The following is a 21,337-nucleotide window of genomic DNA, read 5'->3' as shown; positions in this document are numbered from 1 at the left end:
TTTAAAACTGTTTTTAGGAAGCTTATTGAGATTTTTTTTTTTTTTAACTACATGTTTTAATCCTTTAAGGGAAGAATTGTGGTTATTTTATAGATTTCTTCAGCTTTCATTTAAATTATAGAGTATAAACTGCAAAGCTTGTTTCCCCTGCTTTGGATTTTGGAGTTATTGGGCCTAGTAATGAGTGCATATCTTTAACATTAGGGCAATTTAACCTGTTGCAAAAGCGCAAAACATCCCTAGAAATGGGGTTACTGCCCCACATGGTGTGACTTTTGTCTTTTGATGTGGAGAAAGTTGTTTTGAGAAGTACGGTGGCCCGACGGTTAAAACTGAAAACACTATGCAAAAGAAAAAAACACGACCATACCACCAAAAACACAAAGATACAAGTGCTACGACGTAAATGCAAAAGCAACAACTCGAACACAACTGCTAAAACACTGCAGAAGAAGAGGTCAGTTATCTCAACAAACACAGAAAAGTTGTGTATCCTGCTATAGCCACTGTCCTCTCCTAATCAACTAAAGGACAAAAAAAAAAATCTTAAGAATATAGCTTAGTAGAAAAAGAAAGAAATGCTAATGGTGCTTACATTTCTTTAATTTTTACAGGTAATGTGTCATCTTATATTCAGTTTTAAGAATCAGCCATGCCATATGTTAGCATTAAAGCTATATTTCACATAGCTGAAGTTAAAGAAGAGAATAACGTTTAACCTACTCTCACAACTTTTCTGTGTACGTTGGGATAACCATCCATAAGAAAACCGCTAAAGTTGACCTCTTTGAACTCCTGTAGTGACGTTACTTCAGCTGTATAGTCCTTTGTTTTTTTCTTTGGTGCTGTGTATTTTTCCCTTTTGCATAGCATTTGTAAATTAAACCAAGTGCCCAATGAAGCCATATGTTGAGAGGATAAAAACAGTTTGTTATAACAAGAAAATTGTGGCTTTTCCAGATCTTAATACAAAAATTATAAATTGAACTTTTAATCAGGAAGAAATGTAGATAATAAAAAGTGAGGGTGCATGTGTGTTTGTGGTGTAATCCTGCCTCCAGACATTTTTTATGACCTTGTTTTTCTCCACCAGGTTGACTTCAGACAGTCCACTCAGTGTGAGGGAGCTGCCGCTTCTTTTAGTGCCCACAATCACTTCCAGGATGAGGGGTCGATAAAACACGGCCGGAGCTGAGCTGTGGCCAGATTAGCCACATTTCTATTCAGAGCACGCTCCGGTGTCCACGGCACAACAAAGTTTGTTTGGTTTTATCTTGTATAATCAAATCTGCTGCTTTGTTATTGTGTAATTTCTGTCTGTTATGTTGATTTCATGAGCAAAATGTCTCATATTTGACAACACTGTAGTTCCTCGAGTGTCCACTAGAGGCTGACTCTGGAAGTGCTGTTAACCACATACACACCCATTCAAAAAAGCTGATCTTCACAGCAGAAATAAACATGTTTACAGCCTGGTTTGAAATGTGAATTTAGAATGAATAGTTTGTGTTTCTAACCACACCGAATTCAGGAAGTGTTCATGAGAATACTGACGTAAATAAAGTCTCGAGGAGCATGTGCTGTATCGTCATGCTAGGACATTTAAACACAACATAAGACGTAAATGAAGTCAAATCAGACAAACAGGTGGTTTAAACTCTGGTCATTTATTAGCTGTCCACAAAAGCATGTCATGGAACCACAGAAACTGCAGCAGGAGTAAAACATGTCCGTGTGTTAAACTCTACCACATCCCTGCTTCTCACACCATGTATAATTTATATTTCATATATATATATATATTTTGTACAATATACATGTTCTCGTCCGAGGAAAAAGAATAGCAAAAAGTTCATCCCACCCCGTGTGGATCTGAGTGAGTATCCCATGCATGTTTCCACTGCGTCTAGGAGAAATGTTGTTTATTACCAGGAACGAATACGCAGGCAAAGAAACGCTCAGACGAACCAATGAGGGGGGGTGGGGCGGCGTGGAGGAGACGAAGCTGGTGAACGAAGCACATTCTCGACGACGTCAAACAAGAAGAGCCATGCGAACCGACACTTACTCTACGGCTTTGACCCGCGTCAGGATCAGAGCGCCGCATACTGGGACGAGCTAACGTTAGCCTCTGCTAACATCACGAGTCGTAAAAAAACAGATGAAAGTCTTTTGGCTTCTTTAACTCTAACACCTTTAATACTCAGCTGCTGTTAGGAACACAAGAAGAAGAGAAACAGACTGAGGCTACAGTAACACTGGCACAGGAAGTGCTTGACATCATTAGGAACCTTTTCTGTCACAAAAAGGTTTGCATCTTGAAGTTTCACTTCACCTTTAATAACACATTTCATCGGATATGGGCGTGTGTGATGATCTCATATAAAGGCAGTGAATTCATCTTCATAAATAAAAACTCTCAGGGTGAAATCAGACTTAACGTTAGAAATATTCCTTTAAAATGAGAAAAGATGTCATAAAATATAAAGAACAGTAGAAGATTCAGGCTTTAAATTCACATTTATCCCCCAGCTCCAGAAATATTGCTTAACTTTAAACTTTAAAGCATCTTTTTTATAATATCTTTTATACTTTTGTAAAACAAAATAGCTGTGGAATGTAAAATAAAATATATACTGCTATGTGTGTCGGTAAGAAAATAAAGTCACAGAGTTTTTATATTTTTCTTTCTGTAACTATTTACAGAACTTAAACCGTCTCTCGTTTGATATCTCTCTTTTTACGTTTTATTTTCTGGCCTAAACTGATGTGAAGATAGTTTTAAGTGTGCGCTACAAGGTTTAAAGTTATAGATTCATCTTTAATGTGAAGAGAAAGTGGGGTTTATGAAGAAACATTTGCATCATGAACAGAAGGAGGCTCTTTTTGGTTTGTTGCTGGGTTGAAAAGATTGCACATTTTAGAAATATGATTTTTTGTTGCATCGTTTCAGTTTCAGTCAGGACTCCAGACTAACGGTCTCAACGCAGTCATGAAAAACTCCTCTCCTCTTCCCAAAATTAAAACATTACCTACTTTCTAATCTCTCTGTCTCTTCTTTTTATTTTTACACATCTTCTGTGGTGAGTTATTGCTTTAAAGAAGCCGTTTCAAAGCCGTCTCAAATTGAGAAGCTAACATATAAGTGTTAAATCTGCAGTTCCAGGAGTGTCCACTAGAGGGTGGCTCCCAAAACAGCAGAAACCACATTCACAACAAGTCATGAAAGCTGATCTTTAGAGCAGAAATAAACATCGATCAAAGAAACGATCAGACGTTCAATGATCGACAGATCTGATCGTTATTTTCTGAGTTACTGACCGACATGTTTTGCCCATATAAGGGCATGAAGCCGTTAGTCTTGAGCCCTGATTACATTCAATAAATAAACTCTGTTTTTTCTTTATAATTTCCATAAATCCAGGTGTTCCTGTGTCTCAGTGAACGAGGTATTCTGTTTTTAATATGTTCATATAAATTTGACTCTTTTTGTGCCTGTGTCCGGATAACAACGGATCTGCTTTTGGTTCAGTTACAGGTGAGAAGTGTTGTGTAAGTCACAGCAAGCTGACAGGTTCAGTGGATTCGAGTATTTTTTTTTTTTTACATTTTTATCCCCTTGAAATTTTTTATACCTGTAAATACAATGTTTGTCTCATTTCAAGGTCATTTTATCCTCTAAATATTTATGAGTTCAATCTTAGTGGGTTTTTTTTTTTGTGGCTTTAATTCTATCATTTTTCTCGCTTCATGTTTGACGCAAATATTAGAAGCACTTGTCTTTTATTGTGGGTTTTCCCAATTTAAGTACTTTTTTGTTTGATTCTTTTCTCAATGTTAGAAACATTTTTACTGAAACAGAGAGTTTTTCTATTTCCATACTTATTTTTTCCAGCTTAAAACCAAATCTTCTACCCCTCTGGTCTGCATTTTTTTTCTGGTAATATCTTTAAAATTTTCTTTAAATTTGATATTTTAAAGGATAAACAACTACCACCGATCTCTGTTAAATACTTGAGTCTGATTGGTTGTTACAATGACTGATAACAGCCAAAGAAACTTCTCATAAAATAAATTCAGGGAACATTTCATCTCCGCCTGTTGACACTGTGGCAAAAATGTCCCTAATGCCGTGACCACACCAAACGCAAACTTGCAAATTTAATCGCGTGAAAAGCCTCGACGCTGGACTATTTTGACAAGCTGAGGGGCGAACGCGCGTTAGCACGTCACTGCACCAGGAATATAAAAAACACTGTACTTGAACCCCCAACCCCCCGACCCATGTTCCCGGAGGTCTCCCTGGTGATAATGAAGGTGTCGAGGAAAGAGAGGACCACAGAGAACTTCCATCTTTTCCCTGGCTCTGCCCCTATCGTATAACTCTGGATAATGACACACCGCACAGATTATTTTCTCCTCCATCTCCCGGCGGGGTTTGGAGGCGCAGCAGGTGCCCCAACGTCATCAAATCAATGACGTCGTGGCACAGCCTTTATGCGAATTCGCGCTGAAAGTTCAATATTTTCAACTCAAGCGAATTCGTGTATGCCGCCCAACTGTGCGAACGCTCCAAACACGCAAACGCCCAAAACGCGCTGCACCAAATGTGGGGTGAATCAGCGTCCAAACGTGTCTTTGCATTGACTTTGTATGGAATCTCGCCGCAAATTCGCGTTCGGTGTGGCTCTACCATAAGCCGCTGATTTTTTAAAACTTTAGAAGCCAGTCAACGTTATTTTTGTCTTTTAATATTTAAATAAGACATTTTTCTGGACCCATCAGGTGAATGGAGCTTTAATTATGTCTTGCAATAAGTCATTTTTTAAAATTCAAAATAAGATAAAAAAATTTCTCATGTTTCACTTTTGCAGTGAATTTAAATATAAGGTTTAAGTTATTGCAACAACCTCGTAATCTATTTCCACTTTTTTAACCAGGATAAGTTCGACCACTTCTGTAACGTGGCTGTTAAAAAAAGTTGAATTCATGTCAGTTGTTCCTGCAAGGAGAAAAATAAGAATGAAAGGATGATAAACCTGCATTGTGGACTTAAAGGGACTTTTGAAATCTGTAAAATCACCTTAAAATCAATGTTCAGGGTCAACTTTTTCACGTCTTGAGTTGGCAGCCAAGTTTTAAACAGGATGACTCAGCACTGCTCAGATTAAGGTCACAGTCCTGCTCACCCTGTCGGGATTATAATGAGCATAACCACCTGTTCACTCTACATTATCCTGTGTATAACTGCATCTCTGTGAGGACAGGGTTTGGAAACCAAAACAAAGAGATAAAGCAAACCAAAGCCTCTGAAATGCATGCTGCACTCGACCCTGATCATCTGGAGTAAATCGCTCAGCACCGGACTCAGCCCTACAGGTCTACACAGAAACACACCTACAGCGAAAAACAGGAGGAGTCAAACAAACAGATTCAACATGCAACTTCTGCAGAAACAGACACAGAGAGCAGGAGCAGACAGTTCAGGGAGCACATTCAATGAGACTGGTGTCATCAGCCAAGCCAGTGTGGGAGAGTACTGTACATCAGATTACAAAAAGAAGACCAGCACGATGACTCGAGGGATGTATTTACACTTTGCTTTGAAATATCCTTCAAAGAGGAAGTCCCTGCCAGTCGTGATCCCTTCCTAATCCCGCTCAGTCCGGTTTGCAGAGGATAGAAAGTTTAATAAGCAGCGTTTTCCCCTTGCACTTCCACTCAGCTCTTTGAGAGTGTCCGTGAAGTAAGCTCTGCATAAAAAGCAACATCAGGGCAGCTCAGTCCAGTCGGTGTCATGCAAAAAAAAAAAAAAAGTTAATTTCCCAGTCGGACGTCCGTGTTTTCAAGCATCTGTCAGCAAAGATTCACTGAGTGGGCCGACTCCAGATGACTCAGCGCTGCAGCGTCGGCCTCAGAGGAAGTTCCTGTGATCCGTTTGGCCTCTGCGCACAGTTTGGATTGAACACAGTGAAACGTTTCCAACAGACGAGTGACCGAGTGAGGAGAGTCAACGTGTCCACCTCTAGTCCGTCTCCTGGGTTTGCTACGAGTCACTTTATTGGTTGTTTGGAGGATTATATTTTGGCATGTGTTGAACTTTGTCCTTAAAGTGAAGTTTGATGTAAACCAAAGTCTCATATCAGAGATGATGAGAGAGCTGCTTGACTGTGTTTAGTTTCTACTCTACCTCTTCTCAGCTAAAAAGGCGCACAGAATGTATTTCATGCAGTTATCTCATATGAAATACGTTAATCACGGTTAGGGCGAAGTGATACTGCTGGGACAGTTTGTTAGTTTCTCTACACTTTCTTATTGAGGAGGTGAGAAGTGGAGCTGTTAGGAAACAAGGCGAGGAAGTTGCTCCTCTGATTTAGTCAGGATGGAGTCTCGAGGGGCCGACTGAGGGAATCCCTGACGTAAAAAATCCAACAGCCCTTCTTCAGGGCTGAGACAGAGGGACGGGGATCTGTTCACTGAACTAAGACAGCAGCCAGTTTTCATCACGACACACTCTGAGAGAGAAGACCAAGGCTGTTACAGCGAATACACAGAAATATGGTCCAAACTGGACGAATCCAGAGCAGAAACCAGAAAGACGACAGTTTGGGAAAATCAAGAAGGGCTGAAGTCTAAACAGCTTCGTTGATAAAGCCTGGGCTGAAATTCCAGCTAATCTAAATTTTAGCTAGCAGATCCAATGGTCAGTGAAAAGTAAAAGTAAAGTAAAAGAAAATAATAAGCGCTGACTTTTTTTAGACAAACAAGCTCAAAGACAAAACTCCTGAGATGCTAACATTTAAAAAGGTTTAAAGCAAAGACATTTCTAAGAGGATTACGACCAATTAAAAAAACAAAAAAAATAAGGCTGAAAAAAAAAAAAATTAGAAAAAGAATCAGAAATTTACATTTAATGATACTCCAAGCTCCAAATCCTCAAAAATTGTACCAAAATAGTTTGGAAATTAAGTTTTAACCCTTAAATTCTGTCTTTAAATTATTCTGTTATCAAGTTATTTAAAAAGAAAAGAAACAAAAAGAAGAAGAAAAAAAGAAAAGCTGATCAAATAAATTTCAGAAAACACAAAATTATCTCCTTAAACAAAGATATATTTTACATTTTTTTTGTGAAATATATTCGCATTTTATTAAATTTATTTGGCACTTTTTTGGGACATTTATTCCTACTGGCCTTAAGGGCCACCGTAACTAAAAGCTAAGAAAAAAAAAGAAAAGCTAATCAAATAAATTTCACAAAACACAAAAATTATCTCCTTAAACAAAAATATATTTATATATTTTTTGGGAAATATATTTGCATTTTATGGAATTTAATTTGCTTTTTTTTTTTTTGAAACATTTATTCCTACTGGCCTTAAGGGCCACCGTAACTAACAGCTAATGTTGACATTCAGCAAAAATCTGGCTGATTTTACTCTAAAAGTTAAAATTAGCTTGCTAACTTAACTTTCAGTACGTTAGCTAACAAAGAATAATGACATACATTGAAGGCTAAAGAACACTTGACACATTCAAGAGGCTGTTTTTGTTGACTCAGCTGTTAAAGTTCCCATTAAGTATCTACAAAGTCATAATTTTGCTCTATAAACGACAGAATAGAGCCACCATAATAGAAGTTAAGTCCTTCTTTATAACAAGGAACTCTGAAAATGGTTATTTATTTATCTAATTTGGTGAGCTAAGCTAGAGCAACTGATGTTGAATCAATTGGATGCTGTACAACATCATAGAAAAATAAGCTAGCTAACATTACAGTCAGGTTTTTGGCTAGCTAATGGTCAAAACACATTTTATAACTAATTCACCCCGGCAGCTTAGCATAAACATCAATCATACCAATAATAATGACATATATGAAGTATAATGTTAGCATTTCATCAATTTAGAGCTAACTCAAGCGCTAACTTTACAGTTAGCTGATTAATGATGCAGAAAGGTGGATAACAGCTACTGTAAACATTAGAGTAGAAGGAGGACATATTAATACCAAACAGGTAAACTCTGAATGCTAATGTTAGCAGTTGTTTAACATTGGGTTTAGAAAAGGGAATTATGCTAATTTCATATCATTACATGTCTCATCACTAATTTAGCATCTTAGAGGATATTGTTTGGTTAAATCTAATATAGCTAGCATAAGCTAATAGCTAATGTCAGCATAAAATTCTGTGAAGCCTTTGCTAATGTTTTGTTAGCCTTGAATTCACACTGTAATAATGTACATTTTAAGCTAGCAATTTACTACCCAAGGTTTTGTTTCTAGCTTGGGAGCCAGAATGCTAACACAAGCAGTGACATATATGAAGTTTAATGTTAGCATTTAATCAATTTAGAGCTAACTGGAGCGCTAACTTTACAATTAGCTGTCTAATAATGCTGAAAGGTGGATAACAGCTACTGTAAACATTAGAGTAGAAGGAGCACATATAAATACGAAACAGGTAAACTCTGAATGCTAATGTTAGCAGTTGTTTAACATTAGCTTTAGAAAAGGGAATTATGCTCATTTCATATAGTTTCGTGTCTAATCACTAATTTAGCATCTTAGGGAATGTTTGGTTTGATTAAATCTAATATAGCTAGCACAAGCTAATAGCTAATGTCAGCATACAAATCTGTAAAGCCTTTTCTAATGTTTTGTTAGCCTTGAATTCACTGTAATATTGTAAATTTCAAGCTAGCCAGAATGCTAACATAAGCAGTTATATATTATGATCACTCTTCAGTTTTTCAGTGTTTAGCATCTTTTCAGTTGCTCCTTGTTTATAAGACACTCCAAATGTACCAAACAGCGTTTAAACTTCCCGCCCTGAGTGTGATGTCAGAGGAAAATGGCTGCTGTGTTAATAAAGTGAGCTCTACAGGGATACTGGTCGGTAAAAATGGCGTTACATGGATGCTGTGTGCCTGGATTGGAGGGCTTTAGGGACAGGACAAAGACATCGTCACACCACGGAGCCCTTTGAGGTGGAGAGGTGAATGGAGCGGATCCGGACCGCCAACGTCTTCTCCAGCTCCAGGAGGACGTCGGGGCAGATACCGGGGCTGGACGCGGGGCTGTCGGGGGGAGGAGGTTCGTAAAGCAGCTGCTTAAAGCTGTCCAGTTCAATCAGCAGCACCATGTTCTTCAAGAAGTAGCCCTGGATGAAAGCCGTAAGCTCCGAGGCGCCCAGGAACTGTGTGTCAAAGAAAGTACGAGTTACTATCACTTCATCACTCATCATTTCATCCTCATCAGATGTGCACCACCAGCGGCTCACCCTGGCATGTTTGTAGAGATCCACGCAGGTCTCGGTGGTGATGTTCTTGGAGCAGATGATCTCACAGTGTCTCTGAAGGCCCTCGAGTTGGAAGAATTTGGCTGCAGACAGGAGCTGCAGGAACAGCAGAGCCGCACAGAATGAGGCACAGGACTCTGGGATTAGGAACAATAATTCTGCAGCAGGCTGTGGCTGAGGCGCTCTTACCTCCATCACTTCAGTGTTGCGTATGTGCAGAGACTCTGTGCCTCCAATGTAAAGATACTGCATGACCAGCTGGAACACAGAGCGGGAGAAAGTTCAGCCTATGGATCGGTGAAGTTTCTATTCATGGTTTATCTGTTTATCCAGGAAATCTGACGCTCTTAGAGTCTTACATGGAAAATATTGTACTTGACGTGGCTGATTTCAATGCAGGTGTTCTCTGCCGCCGGTCTGTTCTGTAGCAGTGACTTGAACCTGGAGGAAACGGAAGGAATCATGGGTAAATTAAAGCTGCGTAAGGGAAAACAAAAGATAAATCAATATACACCATAATTGACATGTTTCATTCCATTTAGCTCCATTGTTTTCTGTACGGATCCATTCCATTTGGCTTCATTCTATTCCTTATGGATCCATTCCATTTTTTATATTTTCTTTACCACATGGCTCCATTCCATTTAGTTCCATCCTTCAGTCAGAACTGTAACTTTTCATGTCATGTGACTCAATCTCTCCAACTTTTTTTAGGGATCTGAAATTTTCACCTATCCTGATTAGTTTTTCCTCAATTGTCTTTCTTTCAAAAAAAAAAAACTGAAGCTCTTTAATTTCTTGAATTGTAATTCTCAAGTTAACGATAACTAACCAGAAAAATGTTTCTACCAATGCATAAGTTACCTGAATTGAAAATTGCTGACACTAAATAATGTAATAGATTTCAGTTTGTTACAAGTTAAAGACAAAGCTCATAAAAAACATCTACCATCCAACATTCAGTGCCGATTCAAGAGAAGAGAAAGTAGTTACGACTTAAAAGTGTTGCAGTATTTACAAAATGTTGAAGGAGCGTTGCATTACAGATAAAGGCGTCAGTTTAGTGAATAACCTGGACAGAGACTCTAAAGACGCCAAATCATTCGGTATCTTCAAAAAAATTATCCAAGCCAGTGTATAATACAAATACAGGGATAAAAAGTAATTTTAATATTGCAAAATAAATAAATAAATAGATAGATAGATAGATAAATAAAATGAAAAATTTTGAAAAATAATAAATAAATAAATAAAAATACAAAATGAAATAAAATAAAAAATAAATCAAAATAATAAATAAAAAATAAATAAAAAAATGAAATAAAATAAGAAACAAAAATAAATAAAAAATGAAATAAAATAAAAAATAAATCAAAATAAGAAATAAAAATAAATAAAAATAAAATATATATTTTTTGTTTTTTGTTTGGTGGCAAAATATGGAAATAAGCATTTATGGTTTTGGACTGTTTTGTTTGTTGTCTTTCTGCAAGAAATAAGTAAAGGGACGCTAAAAGGCATTTTTTTTCTGAAGATGTGTTTATATAATATTTTGAGATAGAAGGGGCAGATATAACAAGAATTTTTTCTCTTTCTGCTCCTTTTCATTTTTTTGAGTTTATTTTTCAAATTTTTTTTATTGTACATTTATTTTTATGACAACATGAATGAAAAAAGACAAAAAAGACCAAATAAACCAAGAGCAAATGTCCTGATTTTAGATCCAGCATTCATGATTTGTTTTATCTAGCTTTATCTTATACTTTCAGAGTTTGTATAAACGTTTGTATACATCAAATTTATCCACATCAGTTTCCATTTTATTTGTATTGGGAGGAGACATTAACGTCAATTATATAAAATGAGATATTTTATGACATACAGAGTCCTTTTCCAGTCCTCTAGCTACAAACAAATGCACTGAAAAAAAGAGAGATTACACTAATCTGAAGAAATACGATCAGATATCTTGGATATTTTACTTTTCATTCATGTTTTTTATTTAGTTTATTCCCTTTTTTCTCTCTTTTGAGGTTTTGTTGAAGCTCTTGTTGGATTTCTACCGAGCCAGATCATTTGATTCAATTGAATTCACTTTTTTCTCGTATGACCTCCAACTAGGGATGGGTACCCAATTTGGTATTTCTATAGGTACGGACTGAATCCCATCTGTGGTACCAAGTACCAATTCATGTAAAATCAAACAGTACCATGTTTAGGAACAAACAAACTTATCTCAAGTGCTTTATTTGCTCTTTGTATGAATTTCCTTACCCTAACTGACCCAGTTTTCTTACCTCTGTGAAGCTGTGAACAGTAAAACTTTATGTGCATAAAAAGGTTTCCCCTCCACCAGAAACGTGACGTCGGACATCTCTTTGTTGTTCAGGAAGTGAGGGTCTGAAAGAGACGAATGATTCCTCATCATTGAGTGAAAAACACAACAAAGTAAAAATCTCAGACGAGCTCATTAAGCGCTCCTCTCTGCGGCTTCATGAACTCAACACTTCATCATCATCATCGTCGTTAATATTCAGAGGAAGCAGCTGGAGGATCTGATGTCCGCTCCTTTGAGCTTTCCGCCTGCCCTTGAATATCACAACCAATCAATTATTTATCAGCGTTCATTTCTGCTCACAAACAAATGATGGAGATCAGTGAGAAGTTTATTTTGACCCTGATGTGGAGTGGACACTAGGTGGCAGCGCAGCACAGGAACTCACATCTTCACTGCCTGTTACAAAAGTGTTTGTTGAGATTTTAAACCCACTTCCATTCAAATCTGATCTGTTACTGTATCTCATTTCATAATATCTCATCTGAATCAAATATTTTCATCATATTTTTTGGTTTTTCCTTCCACCTCGTGCTCCTCAAACCCTGAAAATATTTCATCTTCAGCATTTTCCTTCTACTAAATGTTGTTTTCCTTCTTAGTAGCTCATGTATCATCACCCTGGGTTTCCCAACAGCAGTGTTTGGTCATTAAAATGTAAATTATTGTTGCTAAAATGTCAAATAATGAGAGGAAACTCCTTTATGAGTTGGCAAACAGACTCCTATAATTATTACTCTGTCTCATATCGTGTTTGAAGCAATAATCCGTGACATTTTGTTCGGTGTTTATTCGTCTTTTTGGCATTTTGAGACTCAAAGTGATGTATTACAAAAGCACTCAAACTTTAATCAGCTGATAAAAAGCTCAGGGAACAAAGTGTGAGAGGAGGAGGAGAACAGTGTGGATGCTGAAGTGAAACTAGCAGAGATCAGGTTTTCGTCAGCGCGCCACGTTCACCTCCACCCCGCCGTCACCTCTCCGTCACTCCGCCGACACGACAAGATGAAGTCTCTATTTTTAACTCTCTTACCTAAGCGTGAGGTCTGCTTCTTCTTGATCTCTGTCAGCTTAGGGATTGGGAAGGGCCCGTAGCACTGAGTGAAGATGACTGACAGCTGCTGGCTGATCACCTCGTTCTGCTAACACACAAACACACACCAGAGCAGAAAGTTTACAAAGTTTGTGGCCTTTTCCCCCCCTGATGATTTATCCAGGCGAAATGTTATGCAAATGTATGATAATATGGTTTAGTGCTGCTGAAAATATGCAAATAGGAGTGTTAATGTCACCCCAGCACATGAGATGCTCTAAAAAGCGTTTTGTTCACATGAAAGTTAGCGGCGCTGACCTTGCTGGTTCGCAGGATCTGGAACATGAGCGGCAGGCCGTGCGTGATGAGCTCCTCCGTGTACTCCTCCTCCTGGATGCAGCTGAAGTCTTTGAGCAGGCCCTGGATCAGCGGCCGGCGGTGCTGGACGAAGCAGGTGCGCAGGGACTCGAGCCAGGTGTGCAGCGTCCAGGGAACGCCTGGGAACGACACCACACGGATACGTGAATACGCAGGAAAGGAAGCAGAACACAGGCGAGTCAGGAGGAGGTTTCAAGGGCGACAGAACCGACCATGTTTCCATCACTGCTCGGTGAGAGTGAGGTGAAGGGCGATTGCAGGGAGAGATGGATTATGGGAAAGAGGAAGGATCAGGCTGGAATATAAAGGAAGCAGTTGAGTGGAATACATGAACATGATGATGCCCTGTGAGTTCTGTCTATCACTTTGTTTTCTTTATTTACATGTTGACTGTTGTTGTTTATTGTACTTTCAGATATCACTGTGTGGGCGGTGAAAAGTCTGCTGTTTGAGTCCAGGTCACATGACTTCCAGAGATAATCACATGTACCGTATTAAATTATATCCACTTTTGTTGTGTCTCACTGTATTGTGTTGTGTCGTATCATATCATAACTTATTGTGTCTTTTATTACATCACACCTTATGTACCGTGATATAACGCATTTCATAATGTCGTATTATTTTGCAAAGTATCGCAACATATCATGTCAACCATGTTGTGTCAAACCGAATTGAATCGTGTATATATGTATTGTACCGTATTGTAATGTAAAACATATCTTCACACCTTATTGTAGGATAAGTAACATATCCTGTTGTGTCTTAATGTACTGCATCAATGAATCATACTGTATTGTATCCTACTGAATTGTAATGTATGTATGTATCATAGTGTACCGTACCATTATATCACAAAGTATAGTAATATATCCTGTTGTATCATGTTGTGTCACATCATACTGTATCGTACCAAAGTGTAACGCACCATAATGTATCAGACCGAATTGTTTCTTCTATATGGATTGTACCATACTGTACCGTGTTGTGCTGTATTGTACCGAACTGTAATGTAACGCATATCATCACACCTTATTGTAGGATAAGTAACATATCCTGTTGTGTCTTAATGTACTGCATCAATGAATCATACTGTATTGTACCCTACTGAATTGTAATGTATGTATGTATCATAGTGTACCGTACCATTATATCACAAAGTAAAGTAACATATCCTGTTGTATCATGTCGTATCACATCATACTGTATTGTTCCACATCGTAACTTACCAAACCGAAATGTATCGCATGTATGTATCATACTATACTGCACCGTATTGTGCTGTTTCGTACCGTACTGTAGCGTAATGCATCGTAAAACATGTAATCACACCTTATCACACTATAACTTAAAGGATTGTTACAAATCCTGTTGTGTCTTATTGTGTTGCATCATCCTATCACACGTATCATGTACCATATTGTAGCATATGTATCACAGTGTACCGTACCATACTGTATCGCAATGTATTGTACCGTACCAATCATAAAATCATCATATAGAACAGAATCCTATCGTTCGGAATGCATATACCTATCATACCAATTTGTACCGTATTGTATTGCATCGTTTGTACCGTACCCAAATGTATTGCATGTATGTACAGTACCATACCGTTTTGCGTTGTTTCATTTCATTCACTGTGCTGTAACTTATTGCACCATAACACATCCCATCGTAACATGTTGTAAAGTATCTAACTGTATCCTGGTGTATTTCGTTGAACGTTTTATCGTATTGTTTTGTATCCTCTTGTCTGTTGTACCGTAGCGTATTGTATAATATTGCAATACATCATGCTGTATTGTGTTGTATTTCATTATGTTGCAAGATCCTGTTATGATAACTCTAATCAAAAAGTGGAGAGAACTTTTATTTCAGCACTTCTAAAGTTAGGGTTAGGTATGAACTGATATTTTTTTTATTATCGTAAAAAAAATTATGTCTGATAAAATAAGCCAATTTAAAAAGTAACGCTGAACTCTGAGAGCCTGTGAAGGACTTCTCTTTCTACTGTATCTCATTCAGTCGAACTAAATTGGTTCATTTCAGAGTGAGAGTGAATTTTTGACCTCAAAATCTCAAAGTGAAAAATAAAAACTGAAGCAAAGCTTGGATTTTGGTCAAATACTGAATCCAAGACTGACTCTGACTTCTGTGTTTATTGGGTTTGTGAACTAAATATAGGACATGCTGGGATCGACTTCAAGAAGGATAATTACTGTTACGCCAACATGGACGATAAGTTTGATAAAAATAGTTTCCTGATATCTGCTTTCTGGATGAGAACACCTCGCTGACATCTGTCTTTAAAACACACCTCTCCAGCCAGGAGAGGTAGTTAGCCTAGCTTAGCTAAGCGCATTGATTGTAAACAGAGGAAGAGGAAGAGGAAGAACACATGTTGGCGACCTCCTGAGAGACAGAGAAGAAAGAGCTCCTTGTTTGGCTCCACACCACAACAGAAAATGTGTGTGAGCTCGTAATGAGAGCGGCTCAGGGATGGTGAAACACACTGAAACATGAAAGACAAAGAGACAGCTGAAGGGCCTCTGGATGAGGCTCTCTGGATGAGGCTCTCTGGATAGAGATGAGGCTCTCTGGGCTGCACATGGGCGGCCGTACGGGGTCGACTCTAAAGCTCACAGACTGTGACACATGACGTAATCCAGATCACGCAAAGCATCATGTGGACACCATGAAGAGGCCTCCAGCCGCGCAAAACCAGCCTAGCATGAGTCTAAAGCTCATGAGTTAACACATTATCTGTCTCTGTAACTCCTTATTAAAAACACACACGTCTTAAACTCTTCAGCCGCTGGTGGAGTCGTTTGTCTCCAGCTCTTTTATAACATTCACTCTGCTGATCTCATGTTTAGTCATAAACCTGGTCTCTACCTTTATTCATCTTGTTTTCTACCTGTTTGATATTCCACTGTTTCACCTTTGGCCTTGACTGAATGTTTGCTTCACCCATGTTGAATATTGCATCATGTGTTTTTCTAAGAGGACAAAGAAAAATACATTTTTGTCCTTCGATGAACTTCACCGCGCTGTAAACACAAAGATCTGCTGTTTCTGCGGTAAACAAATGAATAAATAAATGTAGAGAGTTGTTTCTGCAGAGGACAAAGAGGCTTCTCTTGAAAAGGATAAGAGACTGAGATGCAGCCAGCATGACTAATCCACGCTGGATGTTTTTATTTCGTTTACATTTTTAGCAACACGACCTTTTTATGACCCCTGCTTTTGAGTTTGTCCTGCTTTATCATCAATGTAACTCTTAATTGAGCTAATTTTCTCTAAACATCTTAACATGAAGAGAAATTCCTAAAATGTCACAAAATCTGACTTTTCTGAAATGAGTGGCGTCGCCCCCTTGTGGTCACTGCAAAAACTGCAGACTGCATTTATTTTACTATAAAAAACAGGGTTCAAATGTTCAAAATCAAAATGCTTATATTTAAAGTATTAGATTTGATCAAGACCTTTAAAAAGATTGATCTTAAGGAGTTAAGTAAAATTGTCTTTTTAAAACTTTTGAGTAAATCAAGAAAACCTTGATCATCCTATCCAAGAAGACTAGATTGAAACTGGATTACAAACACAGGATGTGATCAATCTTAGAAATCTGTCAGACATACAGTTTTACAAAATAAGATTCTGAATAATTAGACGGTCAGTTATTATGATGCTAAAGAAAATATGATAAAATAATTTTGAGTCAACCATGTTGATCTTTTTAAGCATAAAACATACCAAAAATTTAAGTTTTAATTTAATTTCTAATTTTATATTTAAAATAGTCAAATTGACTCCGATTTTAATTTCTAATTAGAATAAGTCTCTAATTATTTGTATTATTTATGTCATATTTTATTTAATCTTTTTACCATAAAACTAAGACCTACCTTTTTTTTTTTTTTTTTTTAATTTTCTATCATAATTTACACATTTAATCTCATTTGAATCAATTTTCTCATGATTCGGACTTTTTTTAAAATCTAAAAATATGACATTTTATTACAAAATTGTCACCTTCTACTTCTCATTTTTACATTTTCTATTGTTATTTAGACTTTGAAGTAATAATAAAGACTTTTAATTTCAGTAAAATAGAGAGGGATAAGGATATTTAGTCTGATTTATTTGACTTATTGTCAAACATTAATGACTTTTTGTCCCTAAATTTGACTAACATTAACAAGACCTGAACGTAATGTCCCATACTGTGGCTTATTTTCTAATTTGTATGCCTTTTTTATTTGAATTTTGACCCTACAGTAACAATTGTGGCTTTTAATTTTAGTATTCATAATTATTTTTCACAAGTGAGACAATTAATTTTCAGTTAAGACAATTAAACTTTTTATCTCATATTGACCTCCGTTATCTTCTGTGGAAAATTTTACTAGAAAATTGAGGTGAACTTAATTTTATTTTCAATCTTTCTATCACAATTATGACTTTTTATTCCAAAATTATGAATAAATATCAAATAAATTAGACATTTTCTCTCAATATTTTGACTTCTTATGATATAACCATACCTAACTTTTCCGTAATTTCAAGTTTTATTTCATAAAAACGGCTCAACATTTTATATTTTATTGTCCTTTTAAAGCAAAGTTTCTATAATATCTTTCTAAAATAATAAATAAATAATTTAATTTAATTAATAATTTAAATAAAAAAGAAACATGATATTAAAATCAATATTATTATTATAATTATTATTATTATTATTATTATTATTATTATTATTATTATTATTATTATTATTATTATTATTATTACTATTATTTTTATTATTATTATTTTTATTATTATTATTATTATTATTATTATTATTATTATTATTATTATTAATATCCCCCTGGGGGTCTATTAGGTTTATTATCCTAAAAATTTGATATTTTATGCATGCTACGGTAAAAAGTGGTTGAGATATAACGCTAATTAAGATAGCAGATACAGGCCTGTCTTTAAAATCTTAACGACATGTTGAGAACCCATAATCTAAGCAGCTTTTTTAACTCTTTAAAGCTGAAAACAATCAGTGGTTTTCCTCTGTGATCAGTCTGATGTAAAATGAGATGAGCTGTGTCTGACGCTGATGGTTGAACAGATAAAGCTGCTCCTGGTCTGAGTCAGGGCTGTATGAATGGAGAGGTTTCTGGGTGTGTGGGGGGACGGGACAGGACGGGACGGGACAGGCACAGCATGAGCACATCTCCAGGACAGCTGGAGGCACCACAGAGCGAGGCATGTGCGCCAGTGAAGCATGAATTAGTAAATCTGACCTAAGCTGCGGATGTCTATGGTGATGTCCACATGGCCGTGCTCTGCGCTATGGTACATGGCCTCTCTCAGGGCCCTCAGCTTGGCCTTTCCTGTTCGCAGCGTCCCTCCGCCGTTGGCCTGCGGCATCAGCCTCTTCTCGCCCGGGTCCGTACCCTCCGCCAGGATCTCCTCCAGGGACAGAACATCCCCTTTCTCCTTCTCCGACTGCGCCAGGAGCTTCCGAAACACATTCCTGGAGGGAGGAAGGGAGAAGATAACAAAGCCAGACAGGGGTTAGGGGAGAGCGGGGTGTGAAGACGCAGTGACAGACTGTTTTAAGGTCAAGACAGAGGAAATGAAGCTGAGAGGGATGGGTGAGAAAGTGGATAAAAAAGAGAAAAACACACCTAGCACAGCCGGGGGTTGGGTAGGAGGAGGAGAAGTTGTGAAGTGGATGATAACAGACTGGGAAATGGCTCAAATTAGACAAACACGCTGCGTGTTAACTCCACATTAAGCTCATGCAGCCCTCCAGCTCTGATGGCTCTCAAAATATCCTCATGTACTTAATTAAGCATGATGTCGGCTCCACGCTGCCATAGCTGGTCCATGGAGTCAAAGCACTTCCACGTTTGTGATTAAATCTGCAGATTCATGCAACGCGATGCTGCAGTGGTGACGGATGCCCTCCCTTTGAGAAGAAAGGACAGCGACACGTCGTGAATTCAGCGCAATCACAGCCCGAGGATGCTTCAGTGCACCATCTGCTTCAGCGAGGAGGGGCAGCATCATTATCAACAACATCATTTCCTGTTTCTCAGGCTGTTTCAGGACGAGTCAGAGGAGGAAGGGTTCCTCTGATGCACAGATTCGACACCTTAAAGTGATTTTTCGACGTTAAATCCTGCAGATTTAAAAGTCTCCACTCCTTCCAGAGCGTTTCTGATAAGATTTTGGGAGCCTGGCAGCAGGGTTTGCTCCCATTCAGCCACAAGAGCTTCAGTTTGCTGCAGCGCTGATTCCTGGTGACAGGGCCTGGCTCGCAGTCAGCCCCTCAGTTCAGGGCTCGGTGCAGGCCGGGCGAGCGGTCACTGGCTCTCTGCGCCGCAGCAAGCAGGAAAGCTCACTATTGTTTCTATTTTCTGAGATGTAATTGCAGTGTTGTGGTTGTTTAACAGGAAATAAGTGGGATTCAGAGCAAACATGAGCACAGGCCAGGAGGGTGATCCACAGCGAGCTGCTCAGGGTTTACCTGAGGTCAGTGTGGGGAAAATGAAGCTGCTGCTCTGCTTTGTGGAAAGAAAACTTCAGATAGACTCGAATCAAGAGCAGTGAGGTGGCATATGTAGCGTAGCTTAGCAAGACGATCAGAAAAGCTTTTTAAAAGTCCTAAAAAAAACATAATTTTGTGCATTTAAAGCTCCTGTTTTAGGAAGCTAGCTGGTCTAGCGGTTTTAGCGTGCACCCCACATCCTAAAAGCCACGTCAAAAACAAAACTGGGCTAAAACTCATGTGAGGAATTTGTCCTAGTTGATTTTGGCGCCCCCTCTGGACAAACTGGTGTTGCTTGTTAAAACAAGTGAAGCGCTTTATTTTGACACTAAAATGAACAAGTTTTCCTAAATTTTTGCAATGAAATACAAAGAAACAACAATAAATGCTATAAATGCTAAGCCTCTGTGAATTTTTTTAACTGACACCTACCCCCTCTAGTGGTTTCAGAAATCAAATCTGAATCTTTAGAAATGTCTTTTTGTGCTATTTAGTTGCTATATAGGCTGTGAAAAGATGTTCATTTCGAATCAAGCCTGTTTCGTAACCAGCTCTAAACTCCTCACAGGAGCTTTAAGTTAAATAACTAACAGTTTATAATTTTGGGGGTCATTTTGCCTCCTCACCTGGATAGAATTCATTCACTAGCCAAAAAATGTACTCTATCTTCACAATAAAGACAATAAAGTGGATACAATTATATACAAAATTAATATCTTATGAAAACAAGAATCTAGTCAAAACAATACGTTTTTTGAATAATTAAATTGTACATGCAATCAATTTGCAAAGGATATAATATTTGCCGAAATAGCAAAAATTTGCCTAAATTTAAGAAAATTGAAATATAAAAATTTCCAAAAATTTCCCCAAAATTGGAAATTTAAAATTCAATGATTTAAAAAATTTGTTATTTGAAAAAAATGGGTTTAATACATCTAAAAATTATAAAAAATCTCAAAATGTTTGAAATCTCAAAAATTTCTAAATTTATTTTTTTTTGCCAAAATTCCAAAAAAATTGCATTGAATAAAAACAACATAAGAAATTTGCCTTTTTTTATTTGCAAATTTAAAAAAATAGTAAGTAGTTAAAAAAAATTATACATCTGAAAATTTCCAAAAAATTGCAAAAAACTCCCCAAAATTTGAAATTTAAATTCAAAGATTTAAAAAAATATGTTTTTTGAAGAAAAAAATGGATTTAATACATCTTAAAATTAGAAAAAAAATCTTGAAATGTTAGAAATCTCAAAAATTTCAAAAAATTTAAAGTTTTTGCTGAAATTCCAAAAAATTGCATTAAATTAAAAAAATCTGCTAAACTATTTTTTTTATATTTGCAAATTAAAAAAATGTAAGTGGTTGGAAAAAAAATTATACATCCTAAAATTTGCAAAAATTTCCAAAATTTTCAGAAGTCATAAAAATTTCACAAAACTTGAAATCATTTCAAAATTTTCAGAAAGAATACATGAATTTGTTTGAGAAGTTGAGGCATTTTAACTTTAGAACTCAAATGCAGACAACTGAGCAACAAGGGACAGTTCAGAGATTCAATGATGTGTAACAACCAGCTGATGATGCTTTGAATCATACCAAACCTTTCTATCAGGGCTCTAAATCTTAAACTCAACCATAAAATCCCAGATCCAGCCCTTTGTGCCAACTATTCAGCATTTTTTCCTTATCTTAACAGTTTTAGAAGGGCACAATGCTGTCTGGCTTTATTGGGGC

At 37.2% G+C, this 21,337-nt stretch overlaps 1 protein-coding gene across 3 annotated transcripts in view; it reads right to left on the bottom strand.

Moving 5' to 3' along the window:
• Positions 1-7,166: 7,166 nt before the first annotated feature.
• The window catches only part of LOC141810651 (ankyrin repeat- and BTB/POZ domain-containing protein 3-A), a 271,335-nt gene continuing 257,164 nt past the window's right edge, over positions 7,167-21,337 (bottom strand). For 2 of the 3 annotated variants that reach the window (XM_074698379.1, XM_074698381.1), the window contains 8 exons: positions 18,349-18,581; positions 12,986-13,164; positions 12,668-12,776; positions 11,597-11,699; positions 9,659-9,740; positions 9,489-9,557; positions 9,282-9,395; positions 7,167-9,197 (listed from right to left, as the gene is read on the bottom strand). In XM_074698379.1, the coding sequence (XP_074554480.1) occupies positions 8,967-9,197; positions 9,282-9,395; positions 9,489-9,557; positions 9,659-9,740; positions 11,597-11,699; positions 12,668-12,776; positions 12,986-13,164; positions 18,349-18,581 (1,120 nt within the window). In that variant the 3' untranslated portion in view covers positions 7,167-8,966. The remainder of the gene's footprint in view (positions 9,198-9,281; positions 9,396-9,488; positions 9,558-9,658; positions 9,741-11,596; positions 11,700-12,667; positions 12,777-12,985; positions 13,165-18,348; positions 18,582-21,337) is intronic. The other variant, XM_074698380.1, reaches the window with a different exon arrangement.

Source organism: Halichoeres trimaculatus, unplaced genomic scaffold (assembly GCF_033239565.1).
Source record: "Halichoeres trimaculatus isolate MK-OKI-2021-1 unplaced genomic scaffold, fHalTri1.1 fHalTri1_scaffold_21, whole genome shotgun sequence".
In the NCBI taxonomy this organism is placed as follows: domain Eukaryota; kingdom Metazoa; phylum Chordata; class Actinopteri; order Labriformes; family Labridae; genus Halichoeres; species Halichoeres trimaculatus.
This window is presented reverse-complemented; position numbering and strand designations above follow the sequence as displayed.